This window comes from Arachis stenosperma, chromosome 7, assembly GCF_014773155.1.
Source record: "Arachis stenosperma cultivar V10309 chromosome 7, arast.V10309.gnm1.PFL2, whole genome shotgun sequence".
NCBI lineage: Eukaryota > Viridiplantae > Streptophyta > Magnoliopsida > Fabales > Fabaceae > Arachis > Arachis stenosperma.
The window spans coordinates 5,643,315-5,662,601 of record NC_080383.1 but is presented as its reverse complement, the minus strand read 5'-3'; the positions used below and the strand labels follow the sequence as shown (position 1 = coordinate 5,662,601).

Here is a 19,287-nt window from a genome sequence, read left to right as displayed (position 1 = left end):
TGGACTCTCAACCTAAAGAAAGCCTGGACTCTTGGGAAAAGCTAGTCAATGCCTTCTTGGCAAAGTTCTTTCCACCTCAAAAATTGAGTAAGCTTAGAGTGGAAGTCCAAACCTTCAGACAAAAGGATGGAGAATCCCTCTATGAAGCTTGGGAAAGATACAAATAATTAATCAGAAAATGTCCTTCTGACATGCTGTCTGAATGGAGCATCATAGGTATTTTCTATGATGGTCTCTCTGAACTGTCCAAGATGTCTTTGGATAGCTCTGCCGGAGGATCTCTTCATCTGGAGAAAACGCCTGCAGAGGCTCAAGAGCTAATTGAAATGGTTGCAAATAACCAATTCATGTACACTTCTGAAAGGAATCCTGTGAACAATGGGACTAGTCAGAAGAAAGGAGTTCTTGAGATTGACACTCTGAACGCCATTTTGGCTCAGAATAAGATATTGACTCAACAAGTCAATTTGATTTCTCAAAGTCTGTCTGGAATGCAAAATGCACCAAGCAGTACTAAGGATGCTTCATCTAAGGAAGGAGCCTATGATCCTGAGAACCCTTCAATGGAAGAGGTGAATTACCTAGGAGAACCCTATGGAAACACCTATAATTCTTCATGGAGAAATCACCCAAATCTCTCATGGAAGAATCAAGAGAAACCTCAACAAGGTTTCAATAATAATGGTGGAAGAAACAGGTTTAACAATGGTAAACCTTTTCCATCATCTTCTCAGCAACAGACAGAGAATCCTAAGCAGAACCCCTCTGACTTAGCAACCATGGTCTCTGATCTAATTAAAACCACTCAAAGTTTCATGAATGAAACAAGGTCCTCCATTAGAAATTTGGAGGCACAAGTGGGACAGCTGAGCAAGAAAGTTACTGAACTCCCTCCAAGTACTCTCCCAAGCAATACAGAAGAAAATCCAAAAGGAGAGTGCAAAGCCATAAACATGGCCGAATTTGGAGAGGAAGGAGAGGAAGTGAACGCCACTGAAGAAGACCTCAATGGGCGTGCACTAACCTCCAATGAGTTCCCCAATGAGGAACCATGGGAATCTGAGGCTCAAAATGAGACCATAGAGATTCCATTGGACTTACTTCTGCCATTCATGAGCTCTGATGAGTATTCTTCCTCTGAAGAGGATGAGTATGTCACTGAAGAGCAAGTTGCTAAATACCTTGAAGCAATCATGAAGCTAAATGACAAGTTATTTGGAAATGAGACTTGGGAGGATGAACCACCTTTGCTCACCAAAGAACTGGATGACTTGTCTAGGCAGAAACTGCCTCAAAAGAGGCAGGATCCTGGGAAGTTTTCTATACCTTGTACCATAGGCACCATGACCTTCAAGAAGGCCTTGTGTGACTTAGGGTCAAGTATAAACCTCATGCCCCTCTCTGTAATGGAGAAAGTAGGGATTTTTGAGGTGCAAGCTGCAAGAATCTCATTGGAGATGGCAGACAATTCAAGAAAACAAGCTCGTGGACTTGTAGAGAATGTTTTGGTGAAGATTGAAGACCATTACATCCCTACTGATTTCATAGTCCTAGAGACTGGAAAGTGCATGGATGAATCCATCATCCTTGGCAGACCCTTCCTAGCCACAGCAAAGGCTGTGATTGATGTTGATAGAGGAGAGTTGATCATTCAAGTGAATGAAGATTCCTTGGTGTTTAAGGCCCAAGGACATCCCTCTATCATCATAGAGAGGAAGCATGAAGAGCTTCTCTCAAAACAGAGCCAAGCAGAGCCCCCACAGTCAAACTCTAAGTTTGGTGTTGGGAGGCCACAACCAAACTCTAAGTTTGGTGTTGAACCCCCACATTCAAACTCTAAGTTTGGTGTTGGGAGGTTCCAACACGGTTCTGAGCATTTCTGAGGCTCCATGAGTCCTCTGTCAAGCTAATGACATTAAAGAAGCGCTTGTTGGGAGGCAACCCAATGTTTTATAGTTAACTATTTTCTTTTGTTATTTTATCTTTTTTGTAGGTTGATGATCATAAGAAGTCACAAAAACAATGAAAAAAGCAAAAACAGAATGAAAAACAGGAAGAAAAACAGCACACCCTGGAGGAGAAGAAGCTGGCGTTCAAACGCCAGTAATGCTAGCTGTTGGGCGTTTAACGCCCAGTCTGGCACCATTCTGGGCGTTTAACGCCAGAAAGGGGCACCAGACTGGCGTTAAACGCCAGTAAAGGGCAACAACCTGGCGTTAAACGCCAGGAATGGGCACCAGCCCGGCGTTTAACGCCAGAAATAGCTCAAAACGTGATTTTGAGCAACATTTGGTGCAGGGATAACTTTTCCTTGACACCACAGGATCTGTGGACCCCACAGGATCCCCACCAACCCCACCACCCTCTCTTCTTCTTCACCCATTCACCAATCACCTCAACATCTCTTTCTCTTCACCACTCACATCCATCCTTCATAAACCACCACTTCTCCCCCTTTTTGGCCGAACCACATAGCCATCTCCCTCTCCCCCATTTCTTCTTCTTCTACTCTCTTCTTTCTTCTTTTGCTCGAGGACGAGCAAACCTTTTAAGTTTGGTGTGAAAAGCATTGCTTTTTGTTTTTCCATAACCATTTATGGCATCCAAAGCCGGTTCAACTGAGAAGGCATGACCTCAAGCCCATCACTAAGAAGAAGATGGAGCAAACAAGAGACCCCTCTCATCAAGAAATCCCTGAGATACCTCAAGGGATGCACTTTCCTCCACAAGACTACTGGGAGCAAATTAACACCTCCCTAGGAAAATTAAGTTCTAACATGGGACAACTAAGGGTGGAGCACCAAGAACATGCCATCCTCCTCCATGAAATTGGAGAAGATCAAAGGATCATGAGAGAGGAGCAACAAAGACAAGGAAGAGACATTGAGGAGCTCAAGCACTCCATAGGATCTTCAAGAGAAAGAAAGAGCCGCCATCACTAAGGTGGACCCGTTCTTTAATCTCCTTGTTCTTTATTTTTCTGTTTTTCGAATTTTAGGCTTTATGTTTATCCATGTTTGTGTCTTATGATCATTAGTGTCTTAGTGTCTATGCCTTAAAGCTATGAATATGAATCCATCACCTTTCTTAAAAGAAAACTGTTTTTATCACAAAAGAACAAGAAGTACAGGATTTCAAATTCATCTTTAAAACTAGCTTAATTAGTTTGATGTGGTGGCAATGCTTTTGTTTTCTGAATGTATGCTTGAACAGTGCATATGTCTTTTGAATTTGTGGTTCATGAATGTTAAAATTGTTGGCTCTTGAAAGAATGATGAAAAAGGAGACATGTTACTGAGGATCTGAAAAATCATAAAAATGATTCTTGAAGCAAGAAAAAGCAGTGAATACAAAAAAAAAGGAGAAAAAGAAGGAGAAAAACGAAAAAAGGGAGAAAGAGAAAAAGAAAGAAAAAGAAAGAAATAAAGTTGTGATCCAAGGCAAAAAGAGTGTGCTTAAGAACCCTGGACACCTCTAATTGGGGACTTTAGCAAAGCTGAGTCACAATCTGAAAAGGTTCACCCAATTATGTGTCTGTGGCATGTATGTATCCGGTGGTAATACTGGAAGACAGAGTGCTTTGGGCCACAGCCAAGACTCAATAAGTAGCTGTGTTCAAGAATCATCATACTTAACTAGGAGAATCAATAACACTATCTGGATTCTGAGTTCCTAAAGAAGCCAATCATTCTGAACCTCAGAGGATAAAGTGAGATGCCAAAACTGTTCGGAGACAAAAAGCTACTAGTCCCGCTCATCTAATTTGGAGCTTAGTTTCATTGATAATTTGGAGTCTATAGTATATTCTCTTCTTTTTATCTTATTTGATTTTCAGTTGCTTGGGGACAAGCAACAATTTAAGTTTGGTGTTGTGATGAGCGGATAATTTGTATGCTTTTTGGCATTGTTTTTAGTATGTTTTTAGTATGATCTAGTTAGTTTTTAGTATATTTTTATTAGTTTTTAATTAAAATTCACTTTTCTGGACTTTACTATGAGTTTGTGTGTTTTTCTGTGATTTCAGGTATTTTCTGGCTGAAATTGAGGGACCTGAGCAAAAATCTGATCCAGAGACTCAAAAGGACTGCAGATGCTATTGGATTCTGACCTCCCTGCACTCGAAGTGGATTTTCTGGAGCTACAGAAGCCCAATTGGCGCGCTCTCAACGGCATTGGAAAGTAGACATCCTGGGCTTTCCAGCAATATATAATAGTCCATACTTTGCCCAAGATTTGATAGCCCAAACCGGCGTTCAAAGTCACCTCAAGAAATTCCAGCGTTAAACGCCGGAACTGGCACCTAATTGGGAGTTAAACGCCCAAACTGGCACTAAGCTGGCGTTTAACTCCAAGGAGAGTCTCTACACGAAATTCTTCATTGCTCAGCCCAAACACACACCAAGTGGGCCCGGAAGTGGATTTTTATGTCATTTACTCATCTATGTACTAGTTTTCTATAAGTAGGACCTTTTACTATTGTATTTTCATCTTCGGACATCTAGTTCTTAGATCAGATCTTGGTTCTTCTGGTTCCCTCTCTGGGGCCGAAACCAATGATCACTTTTGTTCTTATGTATTTTCAACGGTGGAGTTTCTACACACCATAGATTAAGGTGTGGAGCTCTGCTGTACCTCGAGTATTAATGCAATTACTATTGTTCTTCTATTCAATTCCGCTTGTTCTTTATCCAAGATATCACTTGTTCTTCAACATGATGAAGGTGATGATTGACGCCCATCACCATTCTCACCCATGAACAAGGTGACTGACAACCATTCTTGTTCTACAAGCATCCGAGGCTCTAGTGAATGTCTCTTGGATTCTTTAACCGGAATCTTCGTGGTATAGGCAAGAACTGATGGCAGCATTCAAGAGAATCCGGAAGGTCTAACCTTGTCTGTGGTATTCTGAGTAGGATTCAATGATTGAATGACTGTGACGTGCTTCAAACCTGTAACCTACTGGGCGTTAGTGACAGACGCAAAAGAGTGATTCTATTCCGGTAGGGGAGGGAACCAAACCGGTGATTGGCAGCACTGTGACAGAGTGTGTGCATTAGCTTTCACTGCGCGGATGGGAGGTAGCTGCTGACAACAGTGAGACCCTACACAAGCTTGCCATGGAAAGGAGTAAGAAGGATTGGATGAAGGCATTAGGAAAGCAGAGAGACGGAAGGGAAGGCATCTTCATACGCTTGTCTGAAGCTCTCACCAATGATATACATAAGTATCTCTATCCTTATCTTTATGTTATTTTCGTTCATCACCATTATACATTTGAGTCTGCCTGACTGAGATTTACAAGATGACCATAGCTTGCTTCATACCACCAATCTCCGTGGGATCGACCCTTACTCGCGTAAGGTATTACTTGGACGACCCAGTGCACTTGCTGGTTAGTTGTGCGAAGTTGTAGTGATCACAATTTCGTGCACCATAAGGTTACTAAGTTAGCTGCTTGGATGTTGGCTAATCGTGAGTATCCTTTTGCTAGATCTTTAACATACAGCGAATTTCCTACAAAATTTGTATGGAAAGATGATTCATGCATGTGGTTTCCTCGCAAACAAGGCTTTTCTATTGGACGGCTGACTCATGTTCCACGTGGTAACGGTGAGGATTATTACATGAGAATATTGTTAAACATACAAAGAGGATGCATGAGTTTTACTGATTTACGTACTGTGGATGGTGTGGTATACAACTCATTCAAGGAAACATGCTATGCTTTGGGACTCCTACAAGATGACAAGGAATTTGTTGATGCAATTCTAGAAGCAAGCACTTGGGCGTCTGGAAACTACTTACGAAATCTGTTTGTTGTGTTGTTGATTTCTAATAACTATCTAGACCTGAATTGGTATGGCAGCAGTGCTACCAACAATTATCTGAAGATTTGTTACATTCACATAGAATTTCAACACTTAATCCAGGTATATCATTCAACATGTTAAATCAATTTCACTATAGGATTAAATAATATTCTTTATCTTAAAATACATCGTCAATTGCTTAACAACTTTTCATCTTGATTTTAGACATTCAGCTTAGTGATGATCAACTACTGAATATGACTCTTCAAAGGTTGAGATGATGTTGCAAGCTAATGGTAGGTCACTTCGAGAGTTTAATGGTATTCCTCCCTGATTTAGATATCATTGATGGCTTGGATGATCGGATAATAGCTGACGAGCTAACTTTTGATATTGTTGCCCTAAGGGACGAATTAGAAGTTATGTTGTCCGAAATGAACTGTGAACAACAAAATGCTTTTCATAGAATAAGCGAAGCCGTGAATAATAACCTTGGTGGTTTTTTCTTCATATATGGTTATGGTGGAACAGGTAAGACATTTCTATATAGGGCACTTTCTGCAGCTATTCGTGTCAAAGGAGAAATTGTTCTTAATGTTGCCTCAAGTGGAATTGCATCTCTTTTGCTTCCAAAAGGTCGTACAGCTCATTCTAGGTTTAAGATACCTTTGGAACTTCATGAAGATTCTGTATGTAGTATAAAACAAGGGTCTCCGCTTGCTAAGTTGATTTGCAAAGCAAAGCTTATTATATGGGATGAGGCTCCGATGCTAAACAAGATTTGTTATGAAGCACTCGATAAGTCTTTAAAAGACATACTTAGATCTTCATCATCATACAATGAAGACTTACCCTTTGGTGGTAAGGTAGTTGTACTTGGAGGTGACTTTAGACAAATTCTACCTGTCATACCTATGGGATCTAGACAAGATATTGTACAAGCTACAATTAACTCATCTTATCTGTGGTCATCATGCAAAGTAATTACTCTTTCTCAGAATATGCGTCTTACAGTTGGTGTGCCTGAATCTAATTCTATTGAAATCAAACAATTTGCTCAATGGCTTCTTAGAATTGGTGATGGTCTTGAAGGAGATTCAATTGATGGTGAGTCTGAGGTCAATATTCCAGAAGAAATTCTAATTAAGGACAATGCTGATGGCTTTGACAATATCATTAGGTTTGTATATCCTGATATACTTACTAATTTGAAGCAGTCAACTTTTTTCAAGGAGAGAACCATTCTTGCTCCTACACTAGATGTTGTGCACGAGGTAAATAATCATATAATGAAGCATATTGAAGCAGACGAGAAGGTTTATCTAAGTTCTGACTCCATGTGCGTTGAAGAAGGTAGCATGGAGTCAGAGCTTGATACATTTACTCCTGACGTACTAAATGCAATTAACTGCTCAGGTTTACCACCTCATGAACTTATATTAAAAGTAGGTGTTCCTGTTATGTTACTAAGAAATATTGACCAATTTAATGGACTTTGCAATGGTACAAGATTACAGGTAAGGAGATTAGGTAATCATGTAATAGAGTGTGTTATTTTGACCGGGGATAAAGCAGGAGATGTTGTTCTAATACCTCGCATGAACATGATTCCTAATAATCCAACGTTACCTTTCAGATTCCAAAGAAGGCAATTTCCATTGGTCGTCTCATTTGCAATGACCATTAACAAGTCACAAGGACAGACTCTCAGCACAGTTGGGTTGTATTTACCCAAGCCAGTTTTTACACATGGACAACTATATGTTGCTTTATCAAGGGTTAAATCTAAGCTAGGTTTAAGAGTGTTGATTCAAAATAACACATGTATATCTACTTCAACAACAATAAATGTTGTGTACAGAGAAGTCTTTCAAAATATATCTTAAAATTTTATCTTACTTTATTACTAAATTATATTATTAATAAAATTATATAAGATTAACCATTCATTTTTTTATTATTCAATTCACATATTGGTTTAAAACGTCGTGAAAATATATATACATAAACAAATTTATTTCTCATCATTATTTTAAAACTGTTTTAACCACATAAATTAATTACTTCCTATTATATATAAACATTTAACAACAATACGTATACATAATATTATTAATCATGACTTTTCATTATTTTAAATAATTATTATATATTCTTCTTCACTTCTTTAAATATTTTCTATTAATGTAGTCATCAACAGTTATTTTTTAATTTGTTTCAATTAATTCATAATTATATGCATAAATTATGTCCGTGCATGGCACGGGTACTACACTAGTATATAATAAGAGAGTAGTAGTAGATTCTTTATTCGACAAGTGGCACATTCAGTATTTGACAAGTGTTCAGTTTAATTATTTGACAAGTGAATAAAGGTCAAATAAAAACTTCAAAACATATATAAGGAGAAGAACTTAGGATCTGAATTTAAACATGAAATTTGAATAAGCATTCCATATCAGAGCTTACTGGAAAGGTTTTATAATTCAATTATATTCTTGACTTTTTTTATCTCTCTCTTCTCTTCTTTCTTTTTTGAGCTCACTCTCTCTTTATCAATATGATTAGTTCAAAATACATAGATATCACCGGCGAAGAAGAAGAAGAAACTTGCCGGTGATGAAAGCAATAATTGACAGAGAAAATAGAGAATGAGGGTGGTCAATGCTGTAGTTACAAGAGCATCTGGCGAAGAACAAAGAAGCCACGGTATGGGCTCCGAATCTGTTTCTGACGAGTAACAGAGATGAAGAACAATCAGTTAAAGGTGACGGTGGATATTGATATAGCTCCAAGGAAAAAGAACAGTGGCAGGATTTAGGGTGTTGCTGCCGTCAATAAAGAAGGAGCAGTTGGCAACAAGTTCACGACACAGATCAGCAACCGTTCTGGCACCGGAACACTAGAAACCGAGGCTCGATCCGTTCGCGGTACTCCACAGGGGTGATCATCCTGGATTATAGCCCTCGCCGATATGTCGGCGAAGCGACTAGACTCTCCCCCGCACCAACAACACCTTTGAAGCTCGCTAAGGTTTAATTTCTTTAAACAACTACCATATTTTTGCATCCATATTGAATTCTCAAATTAGTTTCAAGTTGATTGCCCTCCCAGATATGTTTCATGTATAGGTAGCATGTCTTACAATATGGGATTTGTTGATTTTGTAGTTTGTTTTGATTAATTTGTCTACATAAAGTAAATTCCAGCTTCTATTGTTTTATTCGGTTGCATCTTCACATGCATTCATTTTTGTTCTTTTTTTTAAGGTATTATAAAATTGTAGATTTTTTCGACAACTATGATACTATACTGTCAAAGCTGTAGCATATGCTTAATTAATTTTATATAGCATATACAAATTTCAACATTCAACAATCTAACTTGCAGGTTTAATACTGAAGAAGGCATGGTGTGTTATTATATTTTTTCTCATGTTCATTAAAAATCATTCAAACTCATTATGTGATACCATAATGGTTGAATAGATATTTTCTTGATCTGCATTTGAAAATGCATCTATTTACATATGCCCATTGAATTATTAGATTGCATAGATAATAGAGAACTTATCTAATATATTGTTTTCTTTCATTACTTAATGTCAAATTTTAGTTTCTTATGAGTGCATTATTAATAAATCTTTTGATTGTTGATCAGGGTGGTGGTTATCCTTTATTTATGTTTTCAATGTTGGGCACTTCACCGTTAGCAATCCAAAGAAGTAATTGGACGGGATTTGATTCAAATTCAAATTTAAAAAAGATTTTGTTTCGGAATTTTTCAGAAGAGAATACGAGAGAGAGATAGAGATAGTTGCCAGTTCTGATAGGGGAGTAGTTGGCACCAGGCTTTCTCTTTCGATGCCGCAGAGAAGAGAAAAACAAAAGTTCGGTGAAGAAATAAAGCACGACGGAAGAAGGAGAAGAGGGTGGCAATAACAACGACGGTCACAGAGAAGGATGCTAAATCGACAGAGAAAAGAAGAGGAATGAGGAGACGGCGGTGATGGAGGATACAGCCGTTGTTGGATCCATAGAACTGCCTCTACGGCAAAACACAATCGCAGCCGTTCGTTCGCCGGTGGATGCTGCAAATGAAGGATGGTTAGTTCTCTCTTTATTTTGTTGTTTGATTTTGTTATCACTTGAGAAGAATCCTTTATAATCCATTCTTTGGTGAACGACACCTTCAAGTTCCACTGCTCCATGGTAGGAAGTCAATTAAAGCTCTTCTTCATCTTTTTTAATTTTCTCCAACGAAAAGTAAGTTGAGGAGTGCTTCTTTTTTAATTATTACCAGCAGCTGATGATGATGTTGCTTAGAACTCTATTATTTACAAAGTTGTGTATTTGAAAACTCATTAAATAAATTTCTCTACTAAATGTAACGAGTCATGATAAAATAGATATTTGTAAATAAATTTTAATTAATATATAAATTTTCAAAAAACAGATCTAACAGGAACTTATCATAATGCAAACTATTTGGTTGTAGCTGCCTCTGAATTTTATGCAAGAGAGCAAAAGCAAATAGAGCAGTGAGGGAGAAAGAAGGAGGTTAGATTGAGAAAGAAAGGAGGAGGAATGAGGCAATGGCGGTAATGGAGGCCACTGCTAATGCTGGATCCGCCACTGAAGTAGAAAGTCGTTCGAGAGAGGAAGCTTCCAACTAGGCATATGCTATTCTGTTGGATGGTGAGGAATCCTTTATAATCCAGTCTTCGGTGAATGACAGCTTCAAGTTCCACTGCTCCATGGTAGGAAGTCAATTAAGCTCTTCTTCATTCTTTTTAATTTTTTGGTATAAATTTTTATTATAATCTATATTTTATCTTTCCAATTTTTAATGAGTACATTATGTGTCTGGGTCAGATATTGTAGATTCAAGAACCAGTTTGGAGTTTTTATGTGAAAGTCTCCTTACGTGAGTACAGTTTTTGTCTTTATGCTGCTGTTTATCTGGATGTTGATAGAAATCTATAGGTTGTGGATGTTGATAGAAATCTAGGAGATGAAAAGTTGATTACTGATGGATTTTAAGAACCCATAGACAAGTTAGAATCACTGACATTAGATTTTGAGGCCAGTGGGTTTGAGCAATAGGTAATGTTTACATTCTATAATGATTGAAACTAGATATTCTTGAAATGTGCTGAACCTGTTCAATTTAACTAGATATTCTTAAACTTTTCTGTAAATTTGTTTTCAAATTCATTTTGTGCTTCTCATAAATAGAATAAGAAGAGTGAAGACTGATATACTACTGGAGTGAGGGCAGGAATTTCAAGTAAAAAAAAATCTTATTGGTGGAGAGAACATTAGAGAAAAGACATTATTTGGCATTAAACTTTTGTTTGTTGAAGATATTGCTTTTGTGATAAGTTCATTACTTTCTTAAATCAACAATGTGGAGCTTCTTTTTCAATTCTTTGAACATTGATACATTAGAAGTTTCATTTTTATTATTGTCCAATTCCATAGGTTTCATTTTTATAATTGCATTACATTTACTCTCCAAATTGAGAATCAGAGTGGTACTCCCCGTACTCTCAAGAGACACTTACCTTAAAGTATTTCTTTTTTAATTTCCTCTGCACTGCACCATTTCAGTTTATGAATGTAAATATGTAATAGCAACATCTTAATTTAAAAGAATTAAAAAAAAACTCCAACTAAGTAGTTATTTTTTCTCTTTATACATGTATACATATGCAATGAATTAATTACATATTAGAGTTCGCAAAGAATCAACTATTAATAGATTTTTGCAAAGTTATCATAAAGCATTCTAATAAGCAAGATGATAAGCAACATCCAAGGGAGAGATGAGAGGGAGAGGTGAGAGAGAGTGGGTGGGAAACACTGAGAAGGGTAGTTTTAGGAATCAAATCAAGGATCCTAGAGTTTGGAACCGAGAAGAGTTTTGTCGACTAGAGAACGAATCATTCTCGATCTTTTTAGATAATCTGCCGGAGGACATTTCGAAGAGAGAACTATTTCACCTTTTCCGGTGGACTGGGCGCATAAATGATATATATCTATCACGGAAGCAAAAGGGTGATGGAATATACATCTTTGCGTTCATACGTTACACTACAAAAAGTGAAGCGTTAAAGGCTATAACAGAAATGAATCGTATGAGATTGAGAGGTAAGATCGTATTTGTTGGTGAAGCAAAATACAGAAGATCGTCGGATGCTAAGGACGCGCGAAAGATACAGGTAGGTAGTGACAGACGAAATGGTGAAGATCTCCAGCAGCATCGAGAAAGTCAAAAGGCGCCATTACCCCCTGCTAGTAGATCCAAAGATGGGAGGAGGGATAAAGAGCTCCAAGACTCACATGGGAACGGGTGGACGAAAAAGCTGGAAGTAGCTGTGGCAAAAGAAAACTTGGATTGGCTGCAGAAAAGCCTGATAGGCGGAACGATGACGGCTATTGACTTTGAGTCCTTGAAGGCTATGGTGGTGAAGAACTTCCCGCAAGTTGTCCAAGTCCGCGAAATGGGAGCTTATAAAGTTTTATTGACTTTTGATAGCCTGTTGAACGCTGAAGAGACGTACACTTTCAAAATGAATAGCCTACTTCAGATTTTTCATAGGGTTTGGAGATGGGACGAATCAGAGAGAAGTGAATCTCGAAGGGTATGGCTGGAGTGCTTTGGGGCTCCGCTACATGTTTGGTCGATAGATACGTTCAAGTTGATAGGTGGCCAATGGGGAGAGGTGGTTGGGTGCGAAAAAGCGACGGAATCATGTTCCTCCTTTTCTGTTGGACGTATACTGATTGACACTTGTGTTATGGATGTGATCAATGAATGGATCCATATCACATTAGGAACCAGCGGATTCGACGTTCTGGTAAAAGAGATGGGACAGGAAGTATATAGCTTGCAATGTAACTCGGAAAACAATATGCAGGAAGTTAATGGTGGCGTCCTCACAAATAATGAAACAACAAAGATCTCTGATGGTGTGGCTATAAGATTGTCAAAATCATCAGATTTGGTGGATTCTGGTGATCAAGCAGCGATAGTGGCCATGGAAGTGCGAAGGACGGAGGTTGAAGATGAGGGTAGGATGGTAAATTCAGAATCAATTTTGAACGAATGGAGTTATGACAATTTAAGTCCCAATCAAACTAATTTATTAACGTATCATCCGATTAATGAAAATACTGAGCGACTAGCTAAATCTGGGGGATTTGAAGACAGTTTTGAAACGGACTCAGAGGTTACAATCCTGTGGAATTATAACGGTGATACTAATGGGCTTGCAAAGGGATTAATAAAAAGTCATGGCATGAGAGACAATAATTGGGCCAATAGTAATTATGACCTCAACAAAAGGGTAATGGGCCAAGTGGATCAAAGGGGACTACCGCATGGTAAGGAGGGTGGAGTGAAGGGAAATCATGGGCTGGAGGGTGAAGTGCATAAAAATCGGGGCGGGTTGCTAGGGGTCCAGTGGCAAACTCCGGGTCGGGCACCAATCCAGGATTGAATGGGATGTCTCCTGGGCTCGGGGGGCACGCCAGACACCATGAAGGGGAGGGCGCTGTACCAGCTGAGGATGGAGAGCGGTGGCGTCGCTTGGACCAGGAGGGGGACCGCAACGGTACAGGGCGGCTGTGGAGGAAGAACGCCTGGTCGGGTGATCCTGGATGAAGGAGCTGCTAGGGTTGCTGGTGGAGCGCCGGATCTGAAGAATGCCGATGGAGAGCTTAAGACAGCGAGAGTGGCTAACGTGGTGATGGGAGGGGGTTTCAGGAGGGACACGGCGGCTATACAGAGTAAGGGGTCGCGGACTGAGCAAGAGGAAGGTAGAAGAACCCTGTTGATAGTTAATGAAATCTCTAATGGAATTGAAGTTGTTCCGGGAGATACAGCGAAGCAAAAATGTGTAGAGGATTGTGTTGCTACCAGGGATAAGAAGAAGATAGGTTCAGCGACATTATCTGAAGGTCTCTCACCAAAGGAAGCTGCGAATGGAAGGCTACACCAGAGGAGGTAGTTGCTAATGTAGAGATAGCAAACGACGGCTTGGGTCTTTTTTCCCTTGATGGCAATAACCTGATGGGTCAGAATGAGGGAGAGGGGTATGGGGACACCGAGGACCATAACGAGGAAGAAAGGCAGGGCAATGCTGATGATGATAGCGGCAATGAGTGGGTAAGCTTGGATGAGCAAATGCGGGAAAACCAAAAGACGTGGGATCTAGCAAAGGAATCTGGAGCAATGCTATGCAATGAAGAGGAGGACATAATGGCCATTCTACAAGAACAGAATGAAGAAATTGCCCGGAAAAGAAGGTTAGCAAAACAGAAGGCTAAAGCAAGGCGAAGCAGACCTAAATGCCTCAATGAGGTGTGTCATATAAATTTAAAATGATTATTAGTGCATGGAATGTTAGGGGGCTAAGGGGGGACGGAAAGTTGAGAATGGTGAAAGATCTTAAGAACAAGTTTAGATTGAATATGCTAGGACTGTTAGAAACCAAAAGACAGATAGTGATGAGATTTGATGTTCTGAAAATTTGGGGTAGAGGTTGTGCGGAATGGGAGTATGTAAGTTCTGATGGTGCTTCTGGTGGGTTGTTGCTAATGTGGGATGAGGATTTTTTTAAAATGACAAATAGTTATAAAGGGGAGAGATGGTTGTGTGTTGAAGGTGTTCTGTCAGAAAATTCTATGAACTGTGCTTTCTTCTTGGTTTATGGTGCACATGCTAGAGATGAGAAACTGGTTGTATGGGAGGAGCTATGCTATGTGGCTGGGCTATGTCAGGGACCCTTTTGTTTTTTAGGAGATTTTAATGAAATTACACAGGGGGAGGAAAGGCGAGGCACGGATAGCTTGTCTTTGTCAGCGCAAGATTTTAAGGATTGGATAAACGATATGGGACTGGTGGACTTACCGATTACTGACCGGAAGTTTACATGGTTTCGAGGTTGCTCTTGTAGCCGCATTGACAGGGCCCTGGTCAGCCTGGACTGGCTTGAGGCATTTCCAGGAACCCAGTTGAGAGGTGGACCGCGGGGATTATTAGACCACTGTCCTATTATAGTGGAAGACAAGAGAATAAGGGATGGTCCGAGCCGTTCCATAGCCTTGATTCGTGGTTTACTCATGAAAGATTTCTAAGGATGGTCAAGGAGGAATGGAGAGGGTTGGGGGATATACAATTCACTGACAAATTGAAGGCATTGACGGGCCCTTTGCGACGATGGCACAAAGACAATTTTGGTGACATGGAAAATAAAATCACTAAGTTTGAAGAAGAGATTAAGAAAATTGATGATATGGTTAGCAATGGGACATATGATGGAACAATGGAAGCTAGAAGGAGGGCCTTAGTTACTTGCTGTGAGAAGTGGTATGTGCGAAAAGAAATACATTGGAAGCAGATGTCGAGGTCTAGACATGCGAGACACATGGACAAAAACACGAGGTATTTCCATAACTTAGCTTCAGCAAGAAGGAGAAATAATAGAATCGATGCACTGGTCATTAATGGGAGGTTGATAAGGAATCAAGCTAGGATTAAGATTGCTATAAGGGAGTTCTATAAGGAGTTATATCATCAACAGGAATCTCCGATGGTGGGGTTTAGAGACGGACTAGTGGTAAGGATTGATGAGTAGGATGCTATGGCTTTGGAGAGACTACCAACTCCTGAGGAGGTTAGAGAGGCAGTGTGGGATTGCGACTCGTCCAAGGCACCAGGAAGTGACGGGTACAACATGAACTTTATAAAGAAGTGTTGGGAAGAAATTGGTTCTGAATTCATGACAGCGGTTCTGGGTTTTTTCCAATCTTCAAGGCTGCCGGCAAATGCTAATGTAACGTGGGTGGCACTGGCTCCTAAGTTTACTGGTGCTAAGGAAATCAAAGATTTACGCCCGATTAGCATGGTGGGTTGTCTGTATAAGGTTATCTCAAAGATGCTAGTGAGGAGGATGAGAGCTGTTATGCCTGGGTTAGTGGGTGAGACGCAGAGCGCATTTGTCAAAGGTCGAAAGATTCATGATGGGGCGCTTATCGCATGTGAGACGGTTCAGTGGGTCAAAGCGAGAAAGTTGAAAGCGGCAATAATAAAGCTAGATTTCCAGAAAGCATATGACAGAGTAAAGTGGAAATTTGTTGACCTTGTGCTACAGAAGATGGGATTTGGACAGAGATGGAGGGCGTGGGTTATGGAATGTGTAAGCTCATGCTCAATGTCAGTTTTGATAAATGGCTCGCCCTCTAAGCCGTTCAAGATGGAAAGGGGCCTGCGACAAGGTGATCCTTTATCCCCATTCCTTTTTGTACTTGTGGTGGATGTCTTACATAGAATGTTAGAAGAGGCAGTGAGGAATGGCCGCTTATCACCACTATTGGTTGGAAGAGATCATGTTCAGTTGTCGCACCTACAGTTCGCTGACGATACTATCTTGTTCTGCCCTCCTGAAGATGAGACTATCAAGAACTACAAGAGATTACTTCGGTGCTTTGAGTTGATGTCAGGCTTAAGCATCAATTTTGAGAAGTCGAGTTTAATCCCTATTAACTGTGATGAGCAGTGGGTACGCCGTATGTGTCATGTGTTAGGTTGCAAACAAGAATCCCTTCCAGTTAAATACCTGGGCATCTTATTAGGCGCGAACCCAAGACTGGTTAAGACGTGGAAGCCAATAATAGACAAAGTGGAGGAGAAGCTTAGCCTTTGGAAAGCCAAAGTGCTCAACAAAGCTGGTAAGTTGGTGCTTATTAAATCTGTGTTGAGTAGCCTGCCAGTTTATTACTTGAGCCTATATAAGATGCCAAAGGCTGTTGCTGAGAAACTAATTTCTTTACAAAGAAGATTCTTTTGGAGTAGGGAGGATGGGAGTTCGGGTATGGCCATGGTGAAGTGGGAAGTGGTTCAGGCTCCTAAGAGGCTAGGAGGATTGGGAGTTGGTGATGCTTTGTTACGCAATACAACCCTTCTGTTTAAGTGGTGGTGGCGGTTCTCTGAGGAAGAGTGCCCGTTGTGGAAGAGGGTGGTTTGCTCTTGTAATAACTTGAACCCAAATGAGCTTCTATCCTCTCAGAGACTACCTGACAGGGGGTCTGTGGAAGGACATTTGTCAACTACAGTTCAAAGATCAAGAAGTTAGGCAGAAGATGATTACTGGATTGGCTATGGAAGTGGGTGATGGGAGACGTACTCGGTTCTGGGAGGATGTCTGGATTATAGGAGGGTCTTTAAAGGATCGATATCCAAGGCTTTTCTCTGTTTCAAACCAAAGAGGATCAGTGATTGGGGATTGTGGGTTTTGGGATGGGTTAACTTGGATATGGAACTTTCAATGGAGGCGTGAGCTGTTCCAATGGGAGTTGGATCTAGTGAACCAGCTTCACAACACCTTGAGCATAGTCAAACTTGTACTTGGGAGAGAGGATAGAGTTGTGTGGAAATATGATAAGAAGGAAATTTTTTCTACTAACTCATTTGTGCAGGTGTTGCAGGTAGAAATGGCCCCGGAGGATATCTCAAGCTACAACTTTACTAGGTCAATTTGGAAAGGCCTTGTCCCTCCTAGGGTGGAGTTATTTGTCTAGTTTGGCTTGATTGGCAGGGTCAATACAAAGGAGAGATTGCGTCAGTTCGGGGTTGTTAGCCAAGAAGATTCTTTATGTGTCTTATGTAAAATATGCAATGAAAATGATTACCACCTGTTTCTTGGCTGTAATTTCTCTTGGCAGGTTTGGTGTGCTTGGATATCTCATGTTGGTTTGCAATGGATATACCCGGGTACAGTCAAGGAGCATTTTCAGAGTTGGACCGAGGCATCAATTAATAAGGAGGAGCGCAAGTGCTGGATGGTGTGCTTCTGTGCCATTATGTGGAACATTTGGTTGGAACGAAACCGGAGAATTTTTCAGAATAAAGAAAAAGGTGTTGAGGAGATTATCAACTTGTCTGTTCAGAGTTACACTGAGTGGTTAGGTGCTGACCCCTTTAGTTGTTGATGGCAATGCCGGAAATGACAAAGGGGTAGATCAGTAGGTCTAGTTGTTTTACTGCGTTGTATTTTATTTTATTTTAGTTTGTCCTCGCTCCACTTTGTGTTGAGCTCCTTCTTTCAAAAAAAAAAAAAAGCATTCTAATAAGCAATAATATTGGTGTTTCTTAAGATCCTTTATTGATTTGCTTTAATAAGCATTCCATGTGCTTTGTTCTATCTGTGTGTAATCCTAAAATTCCATGCTTTGTTCTATCTGTGTGTAATCCTAAAATTATTATAGAAAAGTTTGACTAACATGTTTCTGTTGTTCAATCTAAAATTTTGATTTAATAGCTTCTTATTTTTAGATTTATACGTGGTAGAGTTGTAGGAACTCCATGATGATTTGGAGAAGGCTTTATCTTTGTTTAACCAAATGATTTAGCGTGTTTGTTGTTGCTTATCGTTTTTGTTGTTCAGTGCAGTCATCTTTAAAGATGTATTTGACAAGTGTATAGGCTAATTAATCAACAAGTAAGCTAAATTTTATGCCCAACTTAGTTCTTGCTATCTGATTGTTAATTTGATATCTATCAATTTAGAATTTTTTATATAAAATTTGAATTTTTTGTTAAGAAAAGGTATATAAAATTAATTATATATATGATAAAATTTACGGTATTTTTTTAAAGAAAAACCAATTGGGTGTTATTATGAGAATGCAAATTAAAATTTCAAATACCTATAATTTGCTTATGCATTTTTATAATAATTTGGTCAAAGTTATTCTATAAAATAGATAGAAAAATACGCCAAGCAGATTATTATGTTTTTTATTACTTTTCAAAAATCAATTGAGTATTCCAAAATTTATTTAGTGTTTTTATGCTTAAAACATTCTTTTAAATATTTACAAATTTTACATTTTTAGCAAATAAGAAGAGAATAAGTAGAAGTTTTTTAAAATAATTGAATACATTAAAATCATATTCATCAAAGAAAGGGATATTAATTTTGGTGCTTTAAACTTGAGAATATGCATAAACTAATAAGTTTTTAACATTAACATTACTTTTTGTTATTGCTGCAATATATGTCTAGACCCCTGGAGTTCTAGGCAGTTTACAATTGGCAAAGGTGGTTGAAATGGATTAGCATGGTATGTTGTTTGAAACTAGAAAAGTTAACATTGTTAAGTATGAGCTAGACAAGGTAAGTTGGTTTTTAAAGGTGTGGTTCACATATTTCATTTCAGAAAAAGTATCAATTCCATTGGCTTTTATATTTTTTAAAATTCATTTTTAATGTCATATAGGTATTCTATTTAGATAGAGAGAGACTATGAAAAATATCATCAACAAGTATTGTAAGTTTCAATTGAAGTTATTCAATTATAATATGATACAATTATACCTGTTTTTTTTTTTTTTTTGTTCATTTCATCATTTATGTTGCATATGGAGCTCCCTAAATGTTACATTGTTGCAAACTTTTATGCATTTT

The 19,287-nt window shown here is 39.1% G+C and overlaps 1 protein-coding gene and 1 non-coding gene across 2 annotated transcripts; one reads left to right on the top strand and one right to left on the bottom strand.

Annotated features, from left to right (window-relative positions):
* Positions 1-89: 89 nt before the first annotated feature.
* Positions 90-193, bottom strand: LOC130943080 (small nucleolar RNA R71). The gene has a single exon (XR_009071615.1). It is a non-coding gene; the product is annotated as a small nucleolar RNA R71 (small nucleolar RNA).
* A 5,913-nt stretch (positions 194-6,106) lies between these two features.
* On the top strand, positions 6,107-7,699 carry LOC130939271 (uncharacterized). Its single transcript, XM_057867389.1, has 2 exons — positions 6,107-6,793; positions 7,178-7,699. The coding sequence occupies exons 1-2, from the start codon at positions 6,107-6,109 to the stop codon at positions 7,697-7,699; spliced, it is 1,209 nt and encodes a 402-aa protein (XP_057723372.1).
* Positions 7,700-19,287: the final 11,588 nt, after the last annotated feature.

Bases quoted from the DNA above. Each gene is read 5' to 3' on its own strand.
- LOC130939271 (XM_057867389.1), top strand. From the start codon at position 6,107: ATGGTAGGTCACTTCGAGAGTTTAATGGTATTCCTCCCTGATTTAGAT. The intron at 6,794-7,177 runs GTAATTACTCTT...GGTAGCATGGAG, and splicing joins ATCTGTGGTCATCATGCAAA to TCAGAGCTTGATACATTTAC.